The sequence below is a fragment of the Rhipicephalus microplus genome, chromosome 2, assembly GCF_043290135.1.
Source record: "Rhipicephalus microplus isolate Deutch F79 chromosome 2, USDA_Rmic, whole genome shotgun sequence".
NCBI classification, from domain to species: domain Eukaryota; kingdom Metazoa; phylum Arthropoda; class Arachnida; order Ixodida; family Ixodidae; genus Rhipicephalus; species Rhipicephalus microplus.
This window is the reverse complement of record NC_134701.1, coordinates 136,992,452-137,017,442: the sequence shown is the minus strand read 5'-3', so window position 1 is coordinate 137,017,442 and position 24,991 is coordinate 136,992,452. Positions and strand designations below refer to the sequence as shown.

The 24,991-nt window shown below is 44.2% G+C and overlaps 1 protein-coding gene across 3 annotated transcripts in view; it reads left to right on the top strand.

Moving 5' to 3' along the window:
• LOC119169741 (MAM and LDL-receptor class A domain-containing protein 1) overlaps positions 1-24,991 on the top strand; it is a 317,209-nt gene that overhangs the window by 173,489 nt on the left and 118,729 nt on the right. For 2 of the 3 annotated variants that reach the window (XM_075886843.1, XM_075886841.1), the window contains exons 43-47: positions 8,926-9,022; positions 18,076-18,228; positions 19,374-19,547; positions 20,630-20,731; positions 24,694-24,848. In XM_075886843.1, the coding sequence (XP_075742958.1) occupies positions 8,926-9,022; positions 18,076-18,228; positions 19,374-19,547; positions 20,630-20,731; positions 24,694-24,848 (681 nt within the window). The remainder of the gene's footprint in view (positions 1-8,925; positions 9,023-18,075; positions 18,229-19,373; positions 19,548-20,629; positions 20,732-24,693; positions 24,849-24,991) is intronic. The other variant, XM_075886842.1, reaches the window with a different exon arrangement.

Genomic DNA, 24,991 nt, shown 5'->3' with positions numbered 1-24,991 from the left:
TTCTCAACGTTGTTTTGATGTACAGGCGAAAATGCGTTCAGCTTCTTCTTATAGTTGCCGTGAAATGTGAGACAGCTTATGAATTAAGCTGTAGAAAAACTAGATGGACGCTGGCATTTCTACTGAAACTCCAAATGAGGCACGTGCGTGCATGTGACTTTCGCGTTTACCCGCAATCGTGACAGAAAGGTTGCGGCTGCATTCAGATGCAAGAATGTTATATTGTTTTCCACAAGTGAAGAATACGCTTGTGCTGTGCTTTGTAAGGCTAAGTGTGCTAAACAAAAATGCGAATTTGTGCATGCTTCTTGTTACAACCGTGGCCCGTCTCCACATGCAAACCTATAATGAATAAAGTAAGTAGTTGTGCACATTTCTTTCAGGAAAAATCATTCTGTTTGCCACAAGCATGTGTTAATACCCATTTGGTACTTTGATTTGACACTGAAGTAGTGGTTACCGTTAGCAAAATTAGCGCGCTCAGCCCCCGTAGTTTTCATATAGGTAGCCATAGCAAACGACACTGGCAACCAGGCATTATGAGAAGCGTAAGACTTTTCCGGAACAGTGGTTTAGCTCTTTGTGCATTCAGTGAAGAAGCTGCAGCAGTATTTTTCATGATTTCATTGAGTGAACTGCAACAATTATGATAATAGTGAAGGAGCCGCGAATGCGTATGCGGGCTGCGCGCGGGAATGTGGCGGAGCATTCCAACCACTAACGTCACAGGGATACGTCCGCATGATGGCGCCACGGTATGTCTTCGCGCTTAAAACACAGAATGGGTAAAGTAACGCATTCAAATAAGTAACAAAAGTAACTGCCTCGAAAATACAGGCAACTTCAAAAGGAGGCGATGGGTGTTGCGAATTGAGAGATAAATTTCAACCTTCATGATATCTGACTGAGGTATATCCTCATTCAAGTCGAAACGACTTTGTGACGCAAATATTTTAGTACAAAATGTATCTACGCCCCCGTAGCTTTTGGTACAGAAACGGTTGCTTGATAACCTGCTCGTGACTATCACCACGCCGTCTGACAAAAAAAAATTATGAGTTATTTTCTTCAATGCATTCAAACGTACACGTTTCCGTTCGAAGACGAAGAAGGAAATGTTGGCGATTTTGATCACACCCGTCACATGTTCTGCATTTCTTCCAGAGAAGTTCACCATCACCTTGTTGTTTTGAACCGTGGTACTCACTGTATATGCGGTCTTGCGTAGCCAAGTCCACAAATCGTTACAACTTTCCCATACTTTACTTATCTCTGTATTAACATCGGTTCCTTACCGTTTATATGTAACTCGGAAGTCATTCATTGTGGTGTGTCTTAAAATTATATCGTGTTTGTGGCACATGAGGCTTCAGATATTATCCCTTTAAAAAGAAGGTCCTACAATTTCTGTGAGGAATCAAAAAGAGGCCCTTTTGACACTTTTATAGGTTCTTATAGAATGGTTTCAATGTTGCTCTAGACTGCTTCGTGAATGTGCTTCTGAATAAGTTTTCTAACCTTTCAAGCGTAAGACAATTATCGCAGACACCATTCAGTCTCCACACGTCTCGAGGTTTCAGTGAGCGCGCTGGGCATTACAGATGCACGTGGTTGGAGAATGTTATGGAAGTTTGGTTGAAATGGGAACGTGTTGTTGTCTTTAGAAATTTCTTTTATTTCTGAAGGCTTAATTCTTCTCAAACATTCACGACGCGCTCCCCAGCCGGCATTAGTTTCTACTAGTCACATCGATGATGGCACGCCAGGCGCAAATACAGTTCGAACGCGACGCTGCCCGACGCAACGGACACAGCCGAAACAGCGCAATGATGAGTAGGGCTCATGTTCTTCTGTTGTAGTTGCTACGGGTGACAAAAACAGCGCTCGGTGCGAATGAGTCCCACCAAAGCCACCAAGAAAAATGTTGGTTTGGCACGTCCGGACCGAAGGGCGGCAGTAGCCATTCGGAGCCTAGTCACGCCCGAGCGCATTAGCGCCCACTGACCATGTTAGTGGCCGCTCGCCGCCCTTGGCTAACTTTATAGTGCATCTAAAAAAAATGGCAGAATATCCACGGAGTTAATGATAGAGAATGGGGCGAAGCATTCGTCCGTCCATTCATTCTTGCTTCCGTCCATCCATACGTCCATCTGTGTGACCGTTCATGCGTCCATCCGCCCGGCCGTGCGTGCGTCTGTTCGTGCGTCCGTCCCTGCGTTCGTCCATGCATCTGCCCCTGCGTCCGTTCATGCGTTTATCCAAGGATCCGTTCGTCCATCTATTTAACACTCCAAGTACCACCATCTCGCATTTTTTCATCATATATTCCCCATACAGAAGCACCGCCATCCAGCGGACATTCCAAGGACTAAACGAGAGGTGGCACACGCACACTTTCTTACGGCTTGCGCTTCGGGTCTACTTCCCACCTTAAACCACCTCGAGTTCATGGTATATACTAGTTCGCTGTATTCATGGCACTGCGGCACAACGCCCACTAAACCTTTCTAAAACCATGAAGGTTACGCCCAGCGAGTATAACGTAGCAACCTTTTCTTGTCAGATAGTGCTCAATATACATGCCTATGCTGCTAATGAGAAATGAGAGACAGGAGAATTCGGCTTTTACTTTCTTACGGCTTGCGCATCGTATCTACTTCACACCTTTAACCACCTCGAGTTCGTGGTATATACTAGTTCATTGTATTAATGGCACTGCGGCTCAACGCTCGCTAAACCTTTCTGAAACTAAGGAGGTTACACCCAGCGAGTATAACGTAGCAACCATTTCTTGTCAGATAGCGCTCAATGTACCTGACAATGGCTGCTAATGGGGAATGAGAGACAGGAGCATTCGGCTTTTAGTTAACGTGCACAATGCGAATTTTTTTTTATTGTTCAACAACGCACAGAAGCAATCTTCCACCGGCACCAACTTGGAGGTCAAAATGTAACACTTGTTACACACTACTACTACTACGACTACGAGGGACGAACGGATGCCGCTATAAGAAGCTTTGCCCCTAAATCTTGTGAAACTTCAGAAAACACTGTAGTCTGTGCCTGAGTGGTTGTCGAGAGTGGAACCCTTGACAGCTCTCAAGGAATTTCAAAATTGCTGTCTATTCAACAGAGCTGGCACTACTTGTTCTCGTGACCTTTATGTCATCGTTCATGTACATAATGCCTGGAAACAGAAAATAAAGCAAAAAAAACATCGCCAAATTTAGTTCACGTGCGCGCGGACTCTAGCTGGAGTACATCGGCTCGCAAAATGTAGCTTGCTCAGCCAACTCATCAGAAGAGTCCCTCAGCGAAAAGTTATCATGCAGCATAAAAAAAATCGTAACCTGCCAAGCGAGTCTGACCCCGTGCTCGCTTTCATTTGAATATGTCTTTCCGGCTCAACTGGCGAGGCAATCACGCTACCAACGAGCCGAGATGTTCATCCTGGCAGCAGGAATGAAAGCCTTCATCGTTGCCACCTCGAATGAGAAAATCACGCATTGCGAGGAGCTCCAGCGCGCAATGCTTCAGCGAAAACATCGCCGATCGGCGCCCCGGCATCGGCCGCAACGCACTCCTTCCGAGACACACTGCAGAGCGAAAATGGTCCTGCACCATCGCAAACTGCCATGAAAACATCATCTCCACCAGCCCTCACTGGCGACCAAATGGCCGTCCTGAGGGCGCAACGTTTTTACAATATCTAAAAACTTTGACCGCACCTCTTCGTGTACTCGGTAATAAAGTGGCTTGTGACCCTGTGCCGCGCGTCATATGTGTCGCGGCTTTGACCGCACATCAAAACCTCACGCGCCATGGCTAGTACGTTGAAGAATGCCGCAGCTGCGGATACTCCAGTGAAACGTCCGTTCCCTCCGCCACCGTCATTCTGAGCTCACCCGCTCACTGCGCCAACGCGACCTTGACGTCCTCGCATTCCAGGAGACGCGACTTCGTAAAGGGGAGCTCAACCTCACAGGCTACGTGAAATACCGTGGCGCTATATACAACCTGTGAGAGTATCGCGTGCGTCAGCTTGATATAAGAGAGCAGAAGGCCATACCAGCTGTGCGACTTCCACCGGAGAAGAGACAATACCGGAAGTGTGTTTAGAATAATTTACGAACGCTTTAGAGCGATATAGGCTCTCTACTGTGGGAGAGCAGTGTGTTTACCCATGTATCACTCATTGTGTAAACATAGTGCATCGTCCGTGGCCATCGAGGGTGTCTACCTAGGTTCACGCGCGCCTTCCGCAGAAGCCATCAACGTCAGGGTTGCCACTGGTGGCTACTTTTCGCCAATTTGGTGAATTCGGGAGGCCCGTGGCAACCTAGAAGTGTGGCAGCTTGGGCTAGTTGGTATGGCATGACGATTGTTATACCGCGAGAACAAAACGACGGCACAGAGACAAGAACTTTCATGTCCTTCTTGTCTGTGTGCCGTCGTTTTGTTCTCGCGCTATAACTATCGTCACGGCAACCTAGAGTTATGAACGGCGACATGGTGATTTCTCGGCAATTTTTGTCTTGGGTTTAGACTTAGTTATGCATTCTATAATCAGTGCCTTTACAATAGTTTCATTTTAGGGGCGAAGCTCTTTATGGCGCGGCTTGTGCGTCCCTCGTAGTACGTAACCAGCAGTGCCACATACCCGAAATAGCGGTCCTTACGATTTTGACCTCCAAGGTGGTTCCGGTGAGAGATTTCTTCTGTGCGTTGTTGAACAATAAAAGATAGTGCTCAATGCACATGTTAATGGCTGCTAAGAGGGAATGAGAGACAGGAGCATTCGGCCTTTAGGTAACGCGCACGCTGCGATCCCCATTAGCAGCTATTGGCATGTACATTGAGCACGATCTGACAAGAACGGCTTGCGACATTATACTCGCTGGGTGTAACCTCCTTGGTTTTAGAAAGGTTTAGCGAGCGTTGGGCCGCATAGCCATGAATACAGTGAACTATTATATACCACGAACTCGAGGTGGTTAAAGGTGGTAAGTCGACACAAAGCGCAAGCCATAAGAAAGTGTGCATGTGCCACCTCTTGTTTAGTCTTCGGAATGTCCCCTGGATGGCGGCGCTTCTATATGGAGAATATATGATGAAAAGATGCGAGATGGTGGTACTTGTAGCGCTGAATAGATGGACGAATGGACACACAGACAGATGCATGGATGGACGCATGAACGGACGCAGGCGCGGATGCATGGACGAACGCAGGGACGGACGCACAAACAGACACACGCACGGACGGGTGGATAGACGCATGGACGGTTAGACAGACGTACGCAGGAACGGACGGAAACAAGAACGAATGGACGAACGAATGCTTCGCCCCACTCCCCATCATTCACTCCGTGGATATGCTGCCATTTTTTTGATAGATTTAGAGCCTTTAGAAGAATACGCACTTAATACGCAATTCAGTACGTCTGTTTTGTTTATCCATTCACCTATATCCTTGAGCCACTGGCATATACTGGTGCGTGCGCGCTAGCAACCTTCCAGCAAAATTTACGTCAACGGAGTGCTGCACGTGCCGGGAAGTGGCGGTATAAGTATTTTAGGTGCTTGCAGAGTTTTGGGCTTCTTTAAAGTATCGATTTTCAAGTGGCTAGGTGCAGGTTAGGCCACGTGTTTTGACCACACCTCTATCTTTCCTCATTAGCTTGTCGACATTTTCACTACAGTAGTACTCCTTGATTTCGTATGTAGAGGCTAAATTGGTTAACAGCTTTTTGGGTCAGTCAAGAGGTCGATTTCTTTCGCCAGCGTTCAGAACCTGCACTGAGGCGAATGTGTATCGTAAGCATGACTTACAAGAAAGCTGGGTGCGGGAATCGCCACGGTTACGCATCCTTTCAAATTTGTTTGTGTTGATTTGTAACTAAGATGTTCTATTATCTGACCCAATAATGCACTACAACGATATGTATTCTCAAAAATCTGCAGGAAGGCCCCGTACACCGTCCTCTCTCTATAGATGTAGAGACCGTTTCACCCTGTATTTGATACAGCTGCAGCCACAAAAAACTCTGGTTATGAGTTGCTAGTCTTCACGGATCATGGTGGTGCATGCATGCCCTTTCTCAGTGCTCGCAGGATGAAGTGGATGATAGGACTCTAAGCCGAGCGAGCTCTTAAATGGTTAAGAGGGTGATTCGAGTGGCATTAAAAAAAAAGACAATATATTTTGGGTTTCGGATGGTATTGTACTTTAAGGGCTATACACAATTACCAATCATTATTACTTGGCCCGCCACACATAAGTTTAGTGGTGACTTTTGGGTAAACTATGAAGAAAATGGCGACTTTTGGTGACTTTTTGGTCATGATTTGGCAAATGTCTTTTCTGAAAAGTCAGCGCCGACCCTGATCGACGTGTCAGACCTAATATGTGCGGGCATCGAGTGCGCGAATATGAGGGTGCGCGTATGTGCAGCGGACACCTGTGTCGCGAGTGTTTATGTCAGCTCACCGCGGACTTGCGGATCCGGGGACGTGAGAATCAAGTTCATAACTCCGCAAGAAATGACCGCCTTTCGTGAGTCCTATAGTTTTAACAAGCTGTTTTTAACAAACTTTGATAAGCAAACTATCCTGAATCTCAAATCCACTAAATATATTTATAAAATATTATTTTCAGTTTAACCTCTATTTTGTAACAGCCCTGCAAGTGGGCTATGGTTCAGGTAAACGCAATAAACAGGAAACTCGATAATGTAAACTTTTACCGAAAAATTTTGAAGAAACAAAATACATTTTGCCATAACTTTAAGTTCAAGCTACGCCAGAATATGTGATAGCCAATAAACTCCTTAGTGACTACATTAAAAAAATGACACTTCTCCTGTAAAAGCAGTTACGTGTTTCAAACACAACTTTTTTTTCTACTCCGTTAGTTTCATACGCGGCGTAATTCGTTACTATGGTGGAGACAGTTGTGCTCAAGCCTGTATGTTGTTTTCTTCATTAGGAAAACAATAGTGATAAAGCCAGAATTTTTTTTCATTACGTGTTCGTCTGGCTTTCCTTTTTTTTGATTTGTAGTGTGTAATACTGGTCAAAAATACATTTCAATTACTTCTAGTAACATCCGCTACACTTTTCTAAGCATCATTGTCTCTTAGATTTCCTTGAAATTGTGTCTAACAAATAAAATGAGCGCTCCAGTGAAAACTGCTTTGCTTCATTCATAGCGACGGTCTCCTTCTAGTTTAGGATTCTTGCCTTCTCGTTGTTTACGAGAGATCATTAATGAGCTGCCAGCTCGTAATAAGTTGACGGGCCATGTGCCGCCAAACAGGCAAATAAAAAGTGTTCCGCACTCGCTGCCTTGGCTACTGCCGGCGGTTACTGACGATCTCACGTTTAATGCACATATTACCTAATAAAGCAGACGGTGGTATAGCCGCCGTGGTAGCTCAGCTGGTAGAGCATCGGACACATTGTACGAGGGTTGCTGGTTCGTTCTCTGCCCGCTGCTAGTTATCTTTTTGTCCACTTTTTGTTTTTCATTTTTTCATTACATATACATTTAATGAGGTACCTTATACTTTTATTAGCATGACTGTCTGCCATATTTCATTAATATTTGGTCTAACAAAAAAGTAGCCCTTAAATACACACGTCTTTCCTTGGTTCCCACTAGGTGGCAACTGTAAGTAGACAGTGCCATGGTAATGAATTCACCAACTGGCAGCTACTTGAACTTACTAGTGGCAGTTACTAGATTCATTTACTAATTAGGTAGCAAATATGATAAGCACTTACTACTTCCAAGATAACAATTCTAACTACGTTTTGTTTTCTCTCTTTCGTTCTGCATTTCAAATTTCTTCACCTTTGGTCTCTATTTTTTTCTTTCTCTCTTTCCCCTCTTTCGCAGGCTCCATGTCGTGGAGTGAAGTTTGCGGTTAATACTCCCACCTGCTGTAGTTGCTATAGCGGGGCTTTCCCAATTTATGTTAAGCATACATAGCAGTATCTTTTCTGCGGCCACCAATTACTAGCACCAGCTTTAGCACCTCCGCTATTAAAATGTTTACCCGAAGCTTTTAAGAATTATTTATATTGTTTGTGAATATCTCCATAAAACGCATTCCTGCTGCAAACATGCGCAACAGAAATACATTTTTCGCACAGTCCAAAGAGAAGTGACGGCTTCGGTGAACTTGTCATCTTCATGCCTATTATTATACGTGCCTTCTTTTCTAAGGCGTGTGCTTATTCATCTTGAATTACTTGTCAACACGGTTAAATGAAGGACATAAATAAGGGGTGCTCTTATTTAAGCCTTTCATTTGACCGTACTGACATGTGATGCAAGATGAAGTGATGTAAGAATTGTTTTGTTATTATTACACACGTCAAGCATTCCTCCTCTTCACGCTAACAGCACTGGATCATAAGAGCAATTCTAACTTTGTAGTTTCAACACATATGGCATCCAAACTTTGATGCATCCCTTAAAACCCTGTTTATTTTGATATGCATGTGGAATTAAAAATTGTTCCCAACAATTAGAAGCCTAAAAGCAGCCACAGTCTAGAATTCGCTACGTTCTCTGGGACTGCACTTTGATAAATAAATGTTGAAAGCCCTGCTGTGGTGGTCTAGTGGCTGAGGTACTCGGCTGCTGACCCGCAGGTCCCGGGATCGTATCACGGCTTTGGCGGCTGCATTTCCGATGGATGCGGAAATGTTGTAGGCCCGTGAGCTCAGATTTTGGTGCACGTTAAAGAACTCCGGGTGTTCGAAATTTCCGGAGCCCTCCACTACGGCGTCACTCATAATCATATTTGGGACGTTAAACCCCACATATCAATCAATAAAGGCGAAAAAATGCTATTTGCAGGGCAGAAAAAAACAACTGACTTATTGATTGAAAATGTTGCTTTTCCAAATGCTTTGCAGGTTGCCTTCATAGGAGAACACACAGTACCTAACAAGAATGGTTACATAGCCATTGACGACGTCCACTTTTGGGACAGCTGCAAGACAAACCTCGGAGGTAAATATAAAGAATTCAGGAATAAGCTACTTTTCTAAGACATTGGTAACTGATATTGCTCTGTCACGTGTATAAGTAATACTGAAAGCTCGCTAATGTATGCTGAAGAACAAAACCCTCATTCTCATAATATATCAAATAAAGTAGAAGGCGCACAGTCTGTAATGCATTATGACAAATCAAACAATATAAAGATTTGAGGTGGTCTACTTTTGGTCCTACTTTCCAAGAAAGTGGGTGGATGCTGGCGTCATGGCAAAACAGCAATGTTGGTATAATTACCGGCTTCGTTTTGTCACATATGCTTTTATACAACCCTGAAGGTTATATATCTTCTGCCCTACATGCTCCCTAGCCAGAGATTTAGCCCAATTCAATGCGTGGCGCTACTCTCCTTTATAATGGATCGGTAGAGGATACAAGCTCCTCCACAATTTAACTGATTATGCCGATGTGTGCATATCTTGCCCGTAAGCGTCACTATAAAAAGTCATGTTGTCACGAATTGAAGCCAGAGCTTGAGGTGTGCTTTTTGAGTGACAACCACCACTGTTTACGTAAAACATTGCGGCAGTACGCAGCGAATGTTATCATCTATTCAACATTATCGTCCGCCCACCGATAGCTTTGGCCAAGAATTGTGCGGGTAATACAAAGGAATGAAGATTTTCGTTTCTACGCACCACTTCCATAGAGTAAAGCGACTCATTTCATACTGATCCACAAATATTCAGTGCTCTATGGTGCTGTTCATTGTGCTTTAATGACAAGTTAATAATGTTTTATCACCAGACCGCAACAGAACGAGCGACAATACAGGCACAGTGCTGGCGCTAGAAACAAACATAAAAAATAGAACATGCAACCTTGAGCATTGCTGTAAACGCCTTCTATCTTATATCGAATGCTGGTACTTACTATACAGGGTATTTCAGCTAAAAAGCACCAAGCAATGAAAATTTTAAAAAATGAGTACAACGCCTTTTACAGCTAGAACAGTATTGTTCTTAGCTGTATGCAGCACGTCAAAATATTTTGTGTGATTCACCAAGCACGGTAATTAACAAAGATTGCTTGAACAACTTTTTGAATACTGACTCCAGAGAAAAAATTTCAATACCAAACTTGTAGCTCTCATTCAGAAATAAAGCTTTCCAGTTACAGTGATATAACAATGCTGGTTAATTTTTATTTTTTATAGTTAGTTTAAAGGGCGTGAAGTTCAAAAAGTACCACGTGATTGCCGCCTAACGCACGGCGGTTAGTGTGCCCTCAAATCTAAGTTGAACGAATTAGCGGAGGCTTCTCACGCACGAAGGTCGCTTGAACAGGCTATCGGTGACTACGATGGACATTAAGCGATGTTTGGATAGTACCAATAAACCAAAATTGGCAGCATATCCACGGAGTGAATGATGGAGAGTGGGGCGAAACATTCGTCCGTCCATTCGTCCTTGATTCCGTCCGTCCATGCGTCCGTCTGTGTGACCGCCCATGCGTCCATCAGCCCTTCCGTGCGTGCGTCTGTTCATGCGTCCGTCTCTGCGTTCTTCCATGCATCCGCCCCTGCATCCGTTCATGCGCCCATCCATGCATCTGTCTGTGTGTCCGTTCGTCCATCTATTCAGCACTCCAGGTACCACCATCTCGCATCTTTTCATCATATATTCCCTATATAGAAGCACCGCCATCCAGCGGACATTCCAAGGACTAAGCGAGAGGTGGCACACGCACACTTTCTTACGGCTTTTCATTTCAGATAGTGCTCAATGTACATTCCAATGGCTGCTAATGGGAAATGAGAGACAGGAGACTTAGGCTTTTCCTTTCTTACGGCTTGCACGGCTTGCACTTCCTATCTACTTCCCATCTTTAACCACCTCGAGTTCATGGTATATACTAGTTCATTGTATTCATGGCACTGCGGCTCAACGCTCACTAAACCTTTTTAAAACTAAGGAGGTTACACCCAGCGAGTATAACGTAGCAACCCTTTCTTGTCAAACAGTGCTCAATGTAGATGCCAATGGCTGCTAATGGGAAATGAGAGACAGGAGACTTAGGCTTTTCCTTTCTTACGGCTTGCACGGCTTGCACTTCGTATCTACTTCCCACCTTTAACCACCTCGAGTTCATGGTATATACTAGTTCATTGTAATCATGGCACTGCGGCTCAACGATCACTAAACCTTTTTAAAACTAAGGAGGTTACACCCAGCGAGTATAACGTAGCAACCCTTTCTTGTCAGACAGTGCTCAATGTACGTGCCAATGGCTGCTAATGGGGATCGCCGCGTGCGCGTTAACTAAAAGCCGAATGCTGCTGTCTCTCATTCCCCATTACCAACCATTGGCATGTACATTGAGCAATATTTTTTATTGTTCAACAACGCACAGAAAAAATCTCTCACCGGCACCACCTTGGACGTCGAAATGTTATACTTGTTACACACTACAACTGCTACGAGGGACTTTTTTTTAAGGGTGAAGTTTTTTTTTTTTTTAGGGGTGATCTCCTTATAGCGGTACCCATTCGTCCCTCGTAGTCGTAGTAGTAGTGTGTAACCAGTCTTACATTTTCACCTCCAAGGTGGTGCCGGTGGGAGATTTCTTCTATGCGTTGTTGAACAATAAAAAAAAATGGCAGCATATCCACGGAGTGAATGATAGAGAGTGGGGCGAAGAATTCGTCCGTTCATTCGTTCTTGCTTCCGTCCGTCCATGCGTCCGTCAGTGTGATCGTCCATGCGTCCGTCAGCCCGTCCGTGCGTGCGTCTGTTTGTGCGTCCATCCCTGCGTTCATCAATGCAGCCGCCCCTGCGTCCGTTCATGCGTCCATCCATGCATCGATGTGTCCGTTCGTTCATCTATTCAACATACCAAGTACCACCATCTCGCATCTTTTCATCATATATTCCCCATATAGAAGCGCCGCCATCCAGCGGACATTCCAAGGTCTAAGCGAGAGGTGGCACACGCACACTTTCTTACGGCTTGCGCTTCGGGTCCACTTCCCACCTTTAACCACCTCGAGTTCATGGTATATACTAGTTCACTGTATTCATGGCACTGCGGCCGAACGCTCGCTAAACCTTTCGAAAACCAAGGAGGTTACGCCCAGCGAGTATGACGTAGCAAACTTTTTCAGTCAGATAGTGCTCAATGTACATTCCAAAGGCTGCTAATGGGAAATGAGAGGTGGAGAATTCGGCTTTTACTTTCTTACGGCTTGCGCTTCGTATCTACTTCCAATTTTTAACCACCTCGAGTTCATTCATGGTATATACAAGTTCATTGTATTCATGGCACTGCGGCTCAACGCTCGCTAAACCTTTCTAAAGCTAAGGAGGTCACACCCAGCGAGTATAACGTAGCAATCCTTTCTTGTCAGATAGTGCTCAATGTACATGCCAATGGCTGGTAATGGTGATCGCAGCCAGCATGATAACTAAAAGCCGAATGCTCCTTTCTGTCATTCCCCATTAGCAGCCATTGACATGTACATTAAGCACTATTTTTTATTCTTCAACAACGCACAGAAGTCCCTCACCGGCGCCACCTTGGAGGTCAAAATGTTATACTTGTTACATACTGCGGGGGACGAACGGGTGCCGCTATAAGGAGCTTCGCCCCTAAATATTCGCAGCGTGCGTGTTACTAAAAGCTGAATTCTCCTGTCTCTTATTCACCCTTAGCAGCCATTGGCCTGTACATTGAGCACTATCTGAGAAGAAAGGGTTGCTACGTTATACTCGCTGGGTGTAACCTCCTTAGTTTTAGAAAAGGTCTAGCGAGCGTTGAGCCGCAGAGCCATGAATACAATGAACTAGTATATACCCTGAATCAACTCGAGGTGGTTTAAGGTGGGAAGTAGACACAAAGCGCAAGCCGTAAAAAAGTGTGCGTGTGCCTCCTCTTGTTCAGTCCTTGGAATATCTGCTGGATGGCGGTGCTTCTATATAAGAAATATATGATGAAAAGATGCGAGATGGTGGTACTTGGAGTGTTGAATAGGTGGACGAACGGACACACAGACAGATGCATGGATAGACGCATGAACGGACGCAGGGGCGGATGCATAGACGAATGCAGGGACGGACGCATGAAGAGACGCACGCACGAACGGGCGGATGGACGCATGGGCGGTCACACAGACGAACGCATGGATGGACGGAAGCAAGAACGAATGGACGGACGAATGCTTCGCCTTACTCTCCATCATTCACTTCATGGATATGCTGCCATTTTTTTTTTACTTTCGGGTACTTCAAACAAACCCTGGAATAAAATTACCCAGCGTTTTTATCGTACCGTAACTTGAAAATTTGGTTATGTCTGTATAAGAGAGAGCTACAAGTCTTGTATTGAAAATTTTCTCCATAGTCAGTATTTGAAAAGTTCATTAAGAATCCTTCGTTATTTTCGGTGCTTGGCGCATCAAACAAATATTCTGACATTGAAATGCAGCTAAGAACAATACTGCGCTAGCTGAAGACGTGTACCACTCATTTTTAATGTTTCATTGCTTAGTGATCTTTAGCTGAAACATCCTGTATATCCTAAACGTATGGACCTTAAATTTCCACATCACTCGGCGCTTAAGTGATGCAGAAACACCCGGACACTGCTCCAGCCTGAGTTCCAGAGTTGACACAGCGCACACGCGTAAGCCTTAGTGCATGCACCGCATTCGCCATTGGTGCGTTCAGCAGCATTCTTGAACTTCAGAACGCTAACGCTGCATCTCGCGTTGGCTCATAGCGCTTCCTTTATTAGCGGCACTGTGTGACACTTCTCGCATCACCCTGTCTCGCTCCCTGCCAAGCCGAAAGGTGGATTTCAAAAAATGCTGAAGTGGAAGCTTCCGCAATGCCTTGCCAGCAGAAGTGAAGCCAGAGTTTGCCACTGTGAACATGGCGGAAACATGCTCTTTTCTTGTAGTACCCACTTGAAGATCAAGTAGCTTGATATGTTAGGGTAAATTCTACGTTAGTTCTATAATAAAAGATAGTTGTTCCCTATGAAATAACATACAGAAATGAGTATGGGTGACTGAATCTCCAAATGACTTTGCCTCCGATTAGAGCCTTACTAAGAAAAGTTAGTAACCCTTAGAGCACTTGTGACCTTAAAGCACAATGTGACCCAAAAATGTTTTCGCATTAATCTCGGTGGGCGTGCAAGGGAAACGCTCTGTTCTTAATCGCTGAACGTTGATAGTTTATCATGTCCTTAGTAAGATGGCCGCCGAAGCCGCCATCTCGTCCTATAGGCACGGCTTACTACTGAGCAATCACTTCTACACCACCATTTTTTTTTAATACTGCTTGCCAAGACCAGGCTCGAGCTGTACACAAACACCTATAAAAATAAAAAAGCTCCTAAATGTGTCAAGTGAAATGTTCTAACCGGAAGAGTGGACGTTAAGGCGTGCCATAAATTAAAATATAGGGTCACATATGAAGAAAAACTTAGTGTAAACAGAAATCATACAAAAAATTGGCCCGAATCTACACATTACACTGTAACAGTCGTCGAAAGATGATAGTCTTGCGTCTGGAGAGAGTGAACTAAACGTTTATTTGATGTTTTGTACAAGAAAATCGGTGAATGGTATTCTGAAGGTGCCGCGTTAAAGTGCCTCGAGCGTGTAGCGGAGGCGAACAAGCGCATCTAGGCACGTTAGACACGAGCGCCATCTGGCAGTTATCTTCGAAAACGAAGGCGTGCGCGACCGTGGAAAAAGATGCGCGCCAGTCTCGGAGGTGATAAGTTGTAGAATGAAAAGCGACGGGCAGGTGTCACCACCGTGTTGTCGTAGCAAATCGTTGGAAACACCTTCTGGGGCATCGCGTTGCACTGTCAGCGCAGCGCAATAAACGCTACAGTCTTTAGAGTTATTTGTGTATGCATCTTCTAGTATAAAGGCAGACATACAAAACATTTACGTGTTCTTATGGCGCCTCAGATATGCGCAACATTTGCCTTTTTAATTGACAATCACACAACTATGAATGCTAAACCTTGAACAATATTGGTTGGCGGCGCGGATGGGATGGGCCGTTTGGTGCAGTTTGAGGTATCGTTAAGGCCGACAAACAGACAAATTTAGAGACAACAATTGCAAATGTCCATTTTTTGGCAAATTTCTGTATTCAACGTCAAAAAACTTGCCCTCTGGTCGGCATAAAAGAATGCACAATGCCCCACCGCGGTGGTCTAGTGGCTAAGGTACTCGGTTGCTGACCCGCAGATCGCGGGTTCGAATCCCGGCTGCGGCGGCTGCATTTCCGATGGAGGCGGAAATGTTGTAGGCCCCTGTGCTCAGATTTGAGTGCACGTTAATGAACCCCAGGTGGTCGAAATTTCTGAGCCCTCCACTACGGCGTCTCTCATAATCATATAGTGCTTTTGGGACGTTAAACACCACAAATCAATCAATCAATCAATCAAAAGAATGCACAATATCTCATTCGACCTTCGCATGTATTAGCTAAAAATAGGGTAAATTACTAGAGGTATCAATTCTTAAAAATATTAGGTATTTTTTGAAACTATGTATTTACACCAGTCTTTTTGCCTACGTAAATCGAGCAGCGTGATGCATTCGCAAGGGCAATCTTCAGCAGAAGCCCACTGACCTGGTACGTAAACGGCAAAATTGGGGCTATTTAGGCAACCAAAAAGGAAATGGTGCTATCATCTGCGTTTCCTTGCCAGCCGAGGCGCGCTACAATGAATGCGATCAGAGGCTGCAGTACAGTAGCGTTAGATTAAATTTGGGAGACTGTCACTGCAAAATGAATGTCATTTCTTTATTTAAAAACGTAATTACATCTTTTTCGATTCAGAAACGCTGCAGAAGCTAAATACCACGTGACATCCCTATAAAAACGTTGAATTACATGTACGACACATCTTCAAAAATATCATATGATCATACGAGAACAAATACGAATAATGTCTATTCAAAACATTGTTTAATACGATGCATATGTGTCATTGAAAAATTTTCGTGAGGGATGTAGGTCGCACTTCTTCTCATACCACTTGGTGGGCAAGTCGTAAGCACGGCGCAAGTTCTCTGTGCATCCACGGACCAAATGTATTGTCGCAACATTAACATTTGAAAATACACAAGAAATTCAAAACTCTCAATAAGTAAATAATTTAGCAAGTGCCGTTGATCCAGGAAAAGTCCCTGAGATTTTTTTTATATGTGGACGACTTCCTCATGGTGTTAACTTCTACTAACCCTGTAACGCACTCTAGTGAGGTAGACTTGGTTTTGAACCTGTTCCGACAACACGGAAAAGGCTTGCTATTTACTCATGAACTGCCCATTGACGAAAGCTTGCAGTTTTTAGATATTAACCTGACTCTGGGCGAGGGTCATGTCTGTTGGAAGTTCAGCCCTAGCACGAGAAAAGGAGTTCTTTCATATGATTCTGCACATTCAAAAGTGGTGAAGAGGTCTATAGCAGCAATGTGTTTTCGTTCTGCGCTGTCCAAGCCATGCCAGCACACTGTGTGATAGTTTTTTCTTTCAGGTATCGCGGCTCACTGCAGCCGGGTTTCTTTATTCGGTCTTAGTCAGTGTGTCTGAAACACTGCTTTAGAGGCTGAAAGGGGAACGCAAGAGGCCAGAGGCATTGCAAAGACAGAAGAAAAGACTGCATGTTGTACCATACATGCACAAAATCTCCCACAACCTGAAAAAGATTGCAAATCGGCTCCATGTGCCGGTGGTCTTCTCTGCTCCGAAAAAGCTTTCAAAGCGCTGTGCCCGCATTTCTTCAAGAGGTGCCAAGGCAGTGTGCGATAAGAAGCATGAAAAGGCCTTCCTGCGTTCTGCCGTGGGCCCTGTTTATGAAATTCCCCTGAGCTGTGGCAAGGTGGCCAAGCAGGGTACTGTACAAATGACTGTCTAAGAGAGCATTCCTTATCAATTAGGAATGGAACAGGGTCTCATTTGCCCTTTCACTGTGCTTCGTGTGGCTGCACGTCGAAGTTCGATTGCACGCGACTACTTGGAAGGAGCCGGGATGCGCTGGCGCAGGAGATACTCGAAGCCTTTTACATAAGGTAGAAAGGTGACTCGTGCGTCAGCGTGCCTTCAGTTTTGCTGCATAATAGTGAATTCCAACTGTTGAATCTAGATGTACTTTAGATGGTTGCTACTAAGTGTCTGTCTGTCCTTTTTGCTGTTTTTACCTCGCATTTTTTGGTGCGCAGGCTTGGGTGTGTTTTGTTTTTTCGACGTTTTCACTTCAGGCATATCTGTTTGTTGCTGGTTCTCATATATCATGATTGCAATAATCGTTTATTAAATCATCAAAATGTTCATGCCTGCACGTGCGGTGAATAAAATTATCTGCGCATGTCCTCCAAGAGCCTATATATTGTGAAGGCTTCATGAAAATAAACTTAGTTGTGAGTTGGCGCTCTTTCTGTCTCTTCTCGTTCTTCTCATTGGTAATCTTGCACCACGTATTTCAACTTAAGTCAATAATTCAATTATTTTTGTTGACTTATGTGAGCCATTTAAAATATGTCATGTTTTCCGTGCACAATTTTCGCTGTTAGTAAAAGAAAATTGTTTATATTGCTTTTTGATCCATCCAAATTCGCATCAACGTGGTTAGGCAGAAAACTTATCAAATCAAAAGCTTCTGGAAGTGGCCACTTGTTTTCTATCAATGGCTCTTTAATTTGAATTTCACAGACCTCGCTGATTAAAATTATTGCGCTAATACGCAATGAGTTTCTCATAGTCTGTAAATATAAAAACCACATGAAGGGGAAGACGGGTGTCTCCGACGAAAGAATACGTAAAGGTCAGCTCGAGCACAAAGCCCCTCAATACAGCTGTTTCACCATAAGTTGTTCTTATGAACAATTATTAGCAGAAACTTATGGTAAAAAATATAAGTGGCTTCCGCTTATGTCGGAGCAACTGTCGAACGATGGTTTGGTTAATACCGCTCCTAAACAAATGAAAACAGTTGTTCAAGGTAAATTATTTATTTCTTTCATTTTGCTGTATGTTCTAGCAGTTCTACCATTGGCACCTGCACCAATAAAGCCAGCGTTCACGTGCGGAGACAAGGAATTCCTGTGCACGGGTATTAAGGAGTGTATTTTATTGTCCAAGGTGTGTGATTTCAAGGATGACTGCTCGAACGGAGCAGACGAATCCCGCTGCGGTGAGTAAATGTATCGCTTCGGGCTTTCCTCAAAAATGACCAGCACAGAGTACGAAGCTTTCTATGAAGTGTCACTAGCACGTGCAGTGGTATGATAAAGACGTCTGGCCATATCTGGATGGTTACGCTGATCTGATTTTGTAAAACAAACTGTGCTGCGCTTCATGGAAGGCACAACAATAAGTTTACTCTCAGTCAGGTGTCGCATAATGAACGGTATATTGGTGGCACGCTCCAGCGTATACTGACTAAAATCCTGTCTATAGGGAGCCCAGCAATAAAAAACACCCGTGACAGCCGCACGGCACAGAAGTAACACCTATAGCCGGTAAGAGCAGGTGCAAGAAGAAAAAAAACGGGGGGGGGGGGGAAGAGCCGCCGTCTCTCTTGCGCCAGCCTGGCGCCAGGAGCCGGCATCAAGGCCGTATCTCTCCAGGAAAAGTTTTGACCTAAAATCCCGGTTAATCCTGGTCACGGCTATTCTAAAGGCCACTTAGAATCGGGCTGGTATCTCAGGGACACGGCTATGGGGCCGCGTAGAAGCGGCAATAATTTGACTTGATTTCTTGCCTGCAGGCCTGCAGTCTAGCGAGGATTTGGCTAAGAGTGTTGTTTCCAGAGTCTGTATGTCTCCAGCCAATTATGGCGCTATTTTCTAATGAAATCTGGCTGGCTTCATAACTCATTCTCGTAAATAATAAATGGTGACTGCAGAAGGTGCTGCGGTTCACACACACAAACACACACACACGCACACACCATCTTTCTCTCGCTTTCGCCTGTGTGTAAAATGAAGCCCCGCAAAAAGCAAAAAAAGTATTTGTAAATTTATCGTTCAAAGATTGACTTGGTTACTTACCTCTAATAAATCACTCAGGTTATGTTAAAAGTGACTCCCAACTGTACCGTGCAGCATTTTAAACCATGCAATGTAAAAATATGGCTTGAATACACGGTAAATAAAATGAATACACTTGCAAAATATGCTAAGTGCAAAGCCGTGAAAGCGAATATTTTAGCATGCTCAGTGGAGACCACGTTAACGGAAAAAGTAGTCGCCGTAATTTTTGCAGATTTTTCTGTTCACTCTGAATCAATTGCTTCTTATTTATGTCTAATTACCTGCTAATCATTTATATATATAGGATCCTGTGACTTTACGAGAGACTTGTGCGGCTTGGAGAATGAAGACCCAAGCGCTCGTTTTGGTTGGAACTGGACGTCAGTAGAAAACGGCAGGAAGATAAAAGACTTCCCAAAAACAGACAGTCTATCAGACATCAAAGGAGCCTATGCGGCGTTTTCACTACGTAACCCAGGTAACGTGCACTTTACCAACCTGACCACCTATCACAATATGCACATGTGCCTATTAGATTAGCAACACACAGAGAGTGAATGAAAACTTAGGTAAACGTGACGATTTATTCCGTAGTGGGTACTTTGCAACTGTGCTTGCAGCAGGTATCCTGAAAAAGTTTAAAACAGTTCCTATAAGGGCTGCACTCGTAGCTTACCTTGTGTCCGTACTGGGCCGTTTTCGCAAGCTTGGCGTTTTGGATGCGAAGCAGCTCTTTCACTAGCCTGTGTAACGCTGTCCCTCCGTATACCTCCTTTGCGCATGCTCACGTCTTGTGCCAGCCTAGGAAGACACTCACAAAACTGTCACTCCCTTCCCACTGTCTCGCCTCACAAGGCTGACGCAGGCATCGTCTGCTAGCAAAGAATGACGGCGTATCCACAGAGTGATTGATGATGAGTGAGGCGAAGCGCTGTCTGTCTGTCTGTCTGTCTGTCTGTCTGTCTGTCTGTCTGTCTGTCTGTCTGTCTGTCTGTCGGTACATCCATCCATACATCTGTCCGTCTGCCTGTTTGTCTGCCTGTCTGTCCATTTTTCCGTCCCTGCGTTCGTCGTGCCTTCGTCCGTTCGTCCATCCATCCGTCCACTCATTCATCCGTCCATCCATCAGTGCTTTCGACCATGCTTCCATTCGTTTGTTCATACGTACATCCGTCCGTCCATCTGTGTTTCTTTATCTGTTTTTCTGTCTGTATGTTTGTCTGATACTGACGGCTACGGCTGACGCAGGACAAGGTTAAATTGAGATAAGTTTCGCCCCTAGAAAAGACCGCTCGCGCTGCGCAACCATTCACTGGCAACCCACTACATGTAGGCACTGGATCACGCTTTTGGAATTAGGTCAATGGCGTCTTCCATTTGCTTTCCTTTGATGAGCGCCAGCGTCAACATCGTCGCCAGTGTAAACGTTGGCGTCCACTCCTTCGCATCTACTCATGGCTCCTTTAGACGTCGTTTTTTAAATTATCTCTAACTCAAGGTAAGAATGACCATGCTTTCTTTCTACAATAAACATTTTTTGTTCATTTTAAAATATTTCAGAAGCCCCAGTAAACAGAATGATGAAGGGTTTGACTACACCACCACTGGGACAAATCGCGCATTTCTGTGTGGTGAAGTTCTACGTCTACGTTCCGAATGACCGTAAGTATGTATATGTCACGCCCAGAAGAGTTTTTCAGGTTCACATTCACAGTGGCAGCCGCCAGGGTAATTTGACGTCAAGAACGACTTTTATGGTGATAGCAATGGTGCGGACAATCTAGGCATGCTTTTTTTCTTGCCGACACCGTCACCAAGTCCAAATCTGTAGCACGCTCCGACGCGTCGTGTGTTCTATACGTACGAGCAAAGAAATGCTAACTAGCATCGCCGAAGAACTCGGTTGGAGCAGAGATGAAACGAGCCTGCGATCTTCGTCTCGTGAAGGGGGCATGTAACAATACTGCCCTCGAGCGAAGACCTCTGTCCGTGTCTCCTTAGGTAAACAAAACAACTGTGAGCGTCTTTCGTAGGGCGAAGGAGCGTGAAAGAGTGTGCCATTGCAGTGTGGCTGCGTCACTCAAGTTGCAACTGCTCAGTATATTCAAAATTTCATCACAACTATCTCGCCCAATGACAGGAGACTGGTCGAATGTTTGTGCCTGCAGTGTTGTGGCCGCTTACTTCTTGAAGAGATGGCAACAAAAAACCGTTTCGAATCTTGGAGTGGCTGTGCTCGTTTACGCCATCTTTTTTTTTAATTTATGGTTGAATAAATTCTCCAATATTGAGCTCTTGGCCTTCCTTCACGTATCATTCCGATTTTACACCTTCGAGTGCATTGTTTAGCGCTTGCTACGTAACTGTCAGTTTTTTGTTGTCTCTAAGGAAGGCTAGTATATGCAGATCAGGAATTGTCATTGATCTCAATTATTAAGTTAAAAAATACAATGTTAAGGCCCATTTCAGAAAATTTTGGTAGCACGCATCCGAAGGCGGCGGCCGAGTATGTTTGCAATGATAATGCTATTTACTTGTCAGATGCTGTAAAGCAGGAAAAAAATCAACGAGTGCTAGTAAGTCCCGAAATCACTACACCTAACGATGAAAAAACAATGCGAACTTGATAACAGGAAAAAGGAATCTAAGGTAGTATAGGTTGAAGTATTGTATCTTGAGTTCGTATTTGTGGCACCTAATATTTAGTAGTGTTTACGCGACTGTTTTTTTTTTGGTAATTGTTGTCAACATTGTCTCAGGTGTAAATTAATATGCAAGTTTGTCCATTTTGTATGCTATAAGCCACGCTTTTACTATTATACACGTTTTCAATGTTCCGCCAATTGGGTGCTTCTGCTTTCATAAATATAGTAATGTTCCACAATCCATGTAAAGACCATTCACGAAATAAATTTGATATATTAAACAATATTATTTTCTCAATAGCAGAAGTTTGCATGAGAACATTTTCGGTTAGCTGTATGCCGCACTGATTACGGGTATATGGCTCTATTAATTTGCCCACTGAAACTTTCGAACAGTTTACCATATATCATCATATCGTCATTCGCTTTCTTCCGTTACAAATAACAATAAACAATTATTTTTTGGCTGGTTTACCTTGTGCATTTCTTTATTGCTATTAGTAGCTGTCTGATCTAGCCAAAATTTTGTACTTACACTGTTATTTTGATGTCTTTCTGAATCATCACAAAGTACTTTTTTTTCTGCCCATGCATTTCAAGTTTTGCTTTGTACGCTGCATTTGTTACAAAAGAAATAATCAAGGATCGTGGTGCACACTGTAACTATGTGATCCTGGTCTGCATAATAAACTAAAGATAAAAACCACACTGATCAAAAAAGAATGTGTAAAGCCAAGGCTACTTACGGTACTTCTCGCAACACCATTTCTACATTTTAATTTTACTTGATCGTACCATTTCAAGGTGTTACCATTTGAAGGAGCATTCACCGTTTGTTGCTATTTTACAATACTAAAGATTTCATTTTTGCTGAGTGTTTCCAAGCAACGTTTAGCTGTCATATTCCTTACGTATGATCAATTACTCGAAAGTAAAACTTTTTGCCTCACCATCCCAATCATAATAATGGCAATGTATAGTCTATGATTTGTATGTCAATTTGTAATTCCGGCTTTTTTTGTGTTTTCCATCATTATGACTCTGCGTAAACAAATATTTGCTTTCATGTGCCGTCTCTGCTATATTCTATGACAAGATTGGCAGTTAGATAAGTGAATAAATAAATAAATCATTAGGTAAATAAAGATTAGTCAAAGTGGCGCTAAATTTATTTGACATATATTCTACTTACTTTTCAGTTTAATTCATCATCCTTGCCTGAAGTAGTAACTCACTCCTTCTTTTCTATGGTTTACATGATTTAGATTTCTTTACCACAAAGTTTCTCTGCATTTCAATTCATTTACACCATCACAAACACTTTTTTTGCTCTTACAAAATAGGAGTTTAAGTGCATCGGTCGTTGACTACTTTGTACTAAACAGTATACGTGCATTATCAAGAGATTTGCAGCTATATTGCTCTCCTGTCGGGATATAGTTCTTGAGAACACGATCTGTTCAAGGAATTCTTTTAGGGGCGAAGCTCCTTGGGGTGTGGGTCTAGGTCCGTTCGATTCGCTTGCACCACGTGAACCAGTTCACGAGGTGCTGCACCTTACCATTCGTTTCAGCGGTGCAGCATTGACGACCGCTGAACCCTGCCATTCGTTTCGAAAGGTGTAGAAGAGGTGCAGCACTGGTTCACGATTTTCCTGCACCTCCTTCGCTGACGGTGCCGGCTTGGTGCAGGCGCGCGTGCAGCTGAGCAGACGATGCAGCACTTAGACGTAGGTGGCTTAAGCGCCGTACCCGCCTCTACAAATGCGGTGTGTTTTGCCAAGATGTTTGCGACTCATAAATTGTCCGCATGTGCGTTTCGTCATAGGTCAGTGTTTGCTGAATGGTGTAAATTAACCGAAAAGAATTAAGGCCAACACCTTGTCGGCACATCGTCATTTCTTTAGGGTGTCGTGCTGTGCCTGCACCGCTGAACTCACGCTGCACAATTTCTGAACTTCGCGTGCACAGCCATGAACCGGTTCCTACCGGTGCAGGTGAATCGAACGGACCTTCTGTCTTACTTCTGTCGTTATCGTGCGTAGCCACCGGTGGCACATACCCGCTCTAAAGCGGGTATGTGCCACAGGGGATGCGAGATGGAAATGGTGGCACTTAGACTGTTCACTGAATGGACGCACAGATGAACGCATGGATGGACGGACAGACTAGCAGATGGACGGGCGGATGGACGGACCCACGGAGCGAGTATGTTCCACAAGGTACGCGAGATGGTGGTACTTGGAGTGTTCACTAGATGTATGCACGGATGGACGGGCAGACAGACTAGAAGACGGACGGACAGATGGACGGACGCGTGGAAATACGGACGGATAGACGTAAGAACAGACGGACAGATAAATTGATGAACTCACGGACACACGGACAGAAGGACGGACGCATGGATGGACGCAAGGATGGTCTCGCGGACGGGCGGAAGGAAGAACGAACGGACGAATGGAAGTACAGACGGACTGACGGACTCTTCGCCTCACTGATCATCATAGACTCCGTGCATATATTTGTGTATTGAGTACATCACGTAATTTCTTGTACTGACCCTATCAAAAAGTTCTTGTTACACTTATGAAAACTGTATGATTATCTAATGTGATCATACAAAAACGCATAGTAGTCATGTTTGTTCATACGCGAATATTGGATATGCCTTGCCACGGTAGTCTAGTGGTTAGGGCACCCAACTACTAACCCAGAGGTCGCGGGACTGAATCGTGGCTGTGGTGGCTACATTTTTGGTGCAGGCGGAAATGTTTGAGGCCCTTGTGCCTAAATTTAGATCCACGTTAAAGAACCCCAGGTGGACTAAATTTCCGGTTCTCTTCACTCTGACCCCTCTCATAATCACAATGTGGTTTAGGGACGTGAAACCATAAATATGAATATTAAGAATATTGAATACGAAACACAAGAATTTGTGAAAAGGAAATCATGACATCTTACTTGTTTTCTCTATTTGCAGCTACGGCATTGCTAATGTTCGGGGTTCGGCCTCGTCAAGTATTTGATTTTAAGCAAAGCACCTTGCAGTTCCTGGGCACAGTGAGCGGAAGGAAACTGAAGGGTCAATGGACAAAGATGTTTGTGAGAGTCGGTAATTGGGATGCCGGAGCCAGGGTAAGCTTCATTCATAGCTTTGCCATTTTTGGTTTCTAAGCTATACTTCGCGACTACTACTAGTGTGTGGCGGCAAAACGAGTGATAGGTGCCTTTATATGCTGTGTCAATACGAAATGCACTGCAGGTTGAAGTTGCCAAAC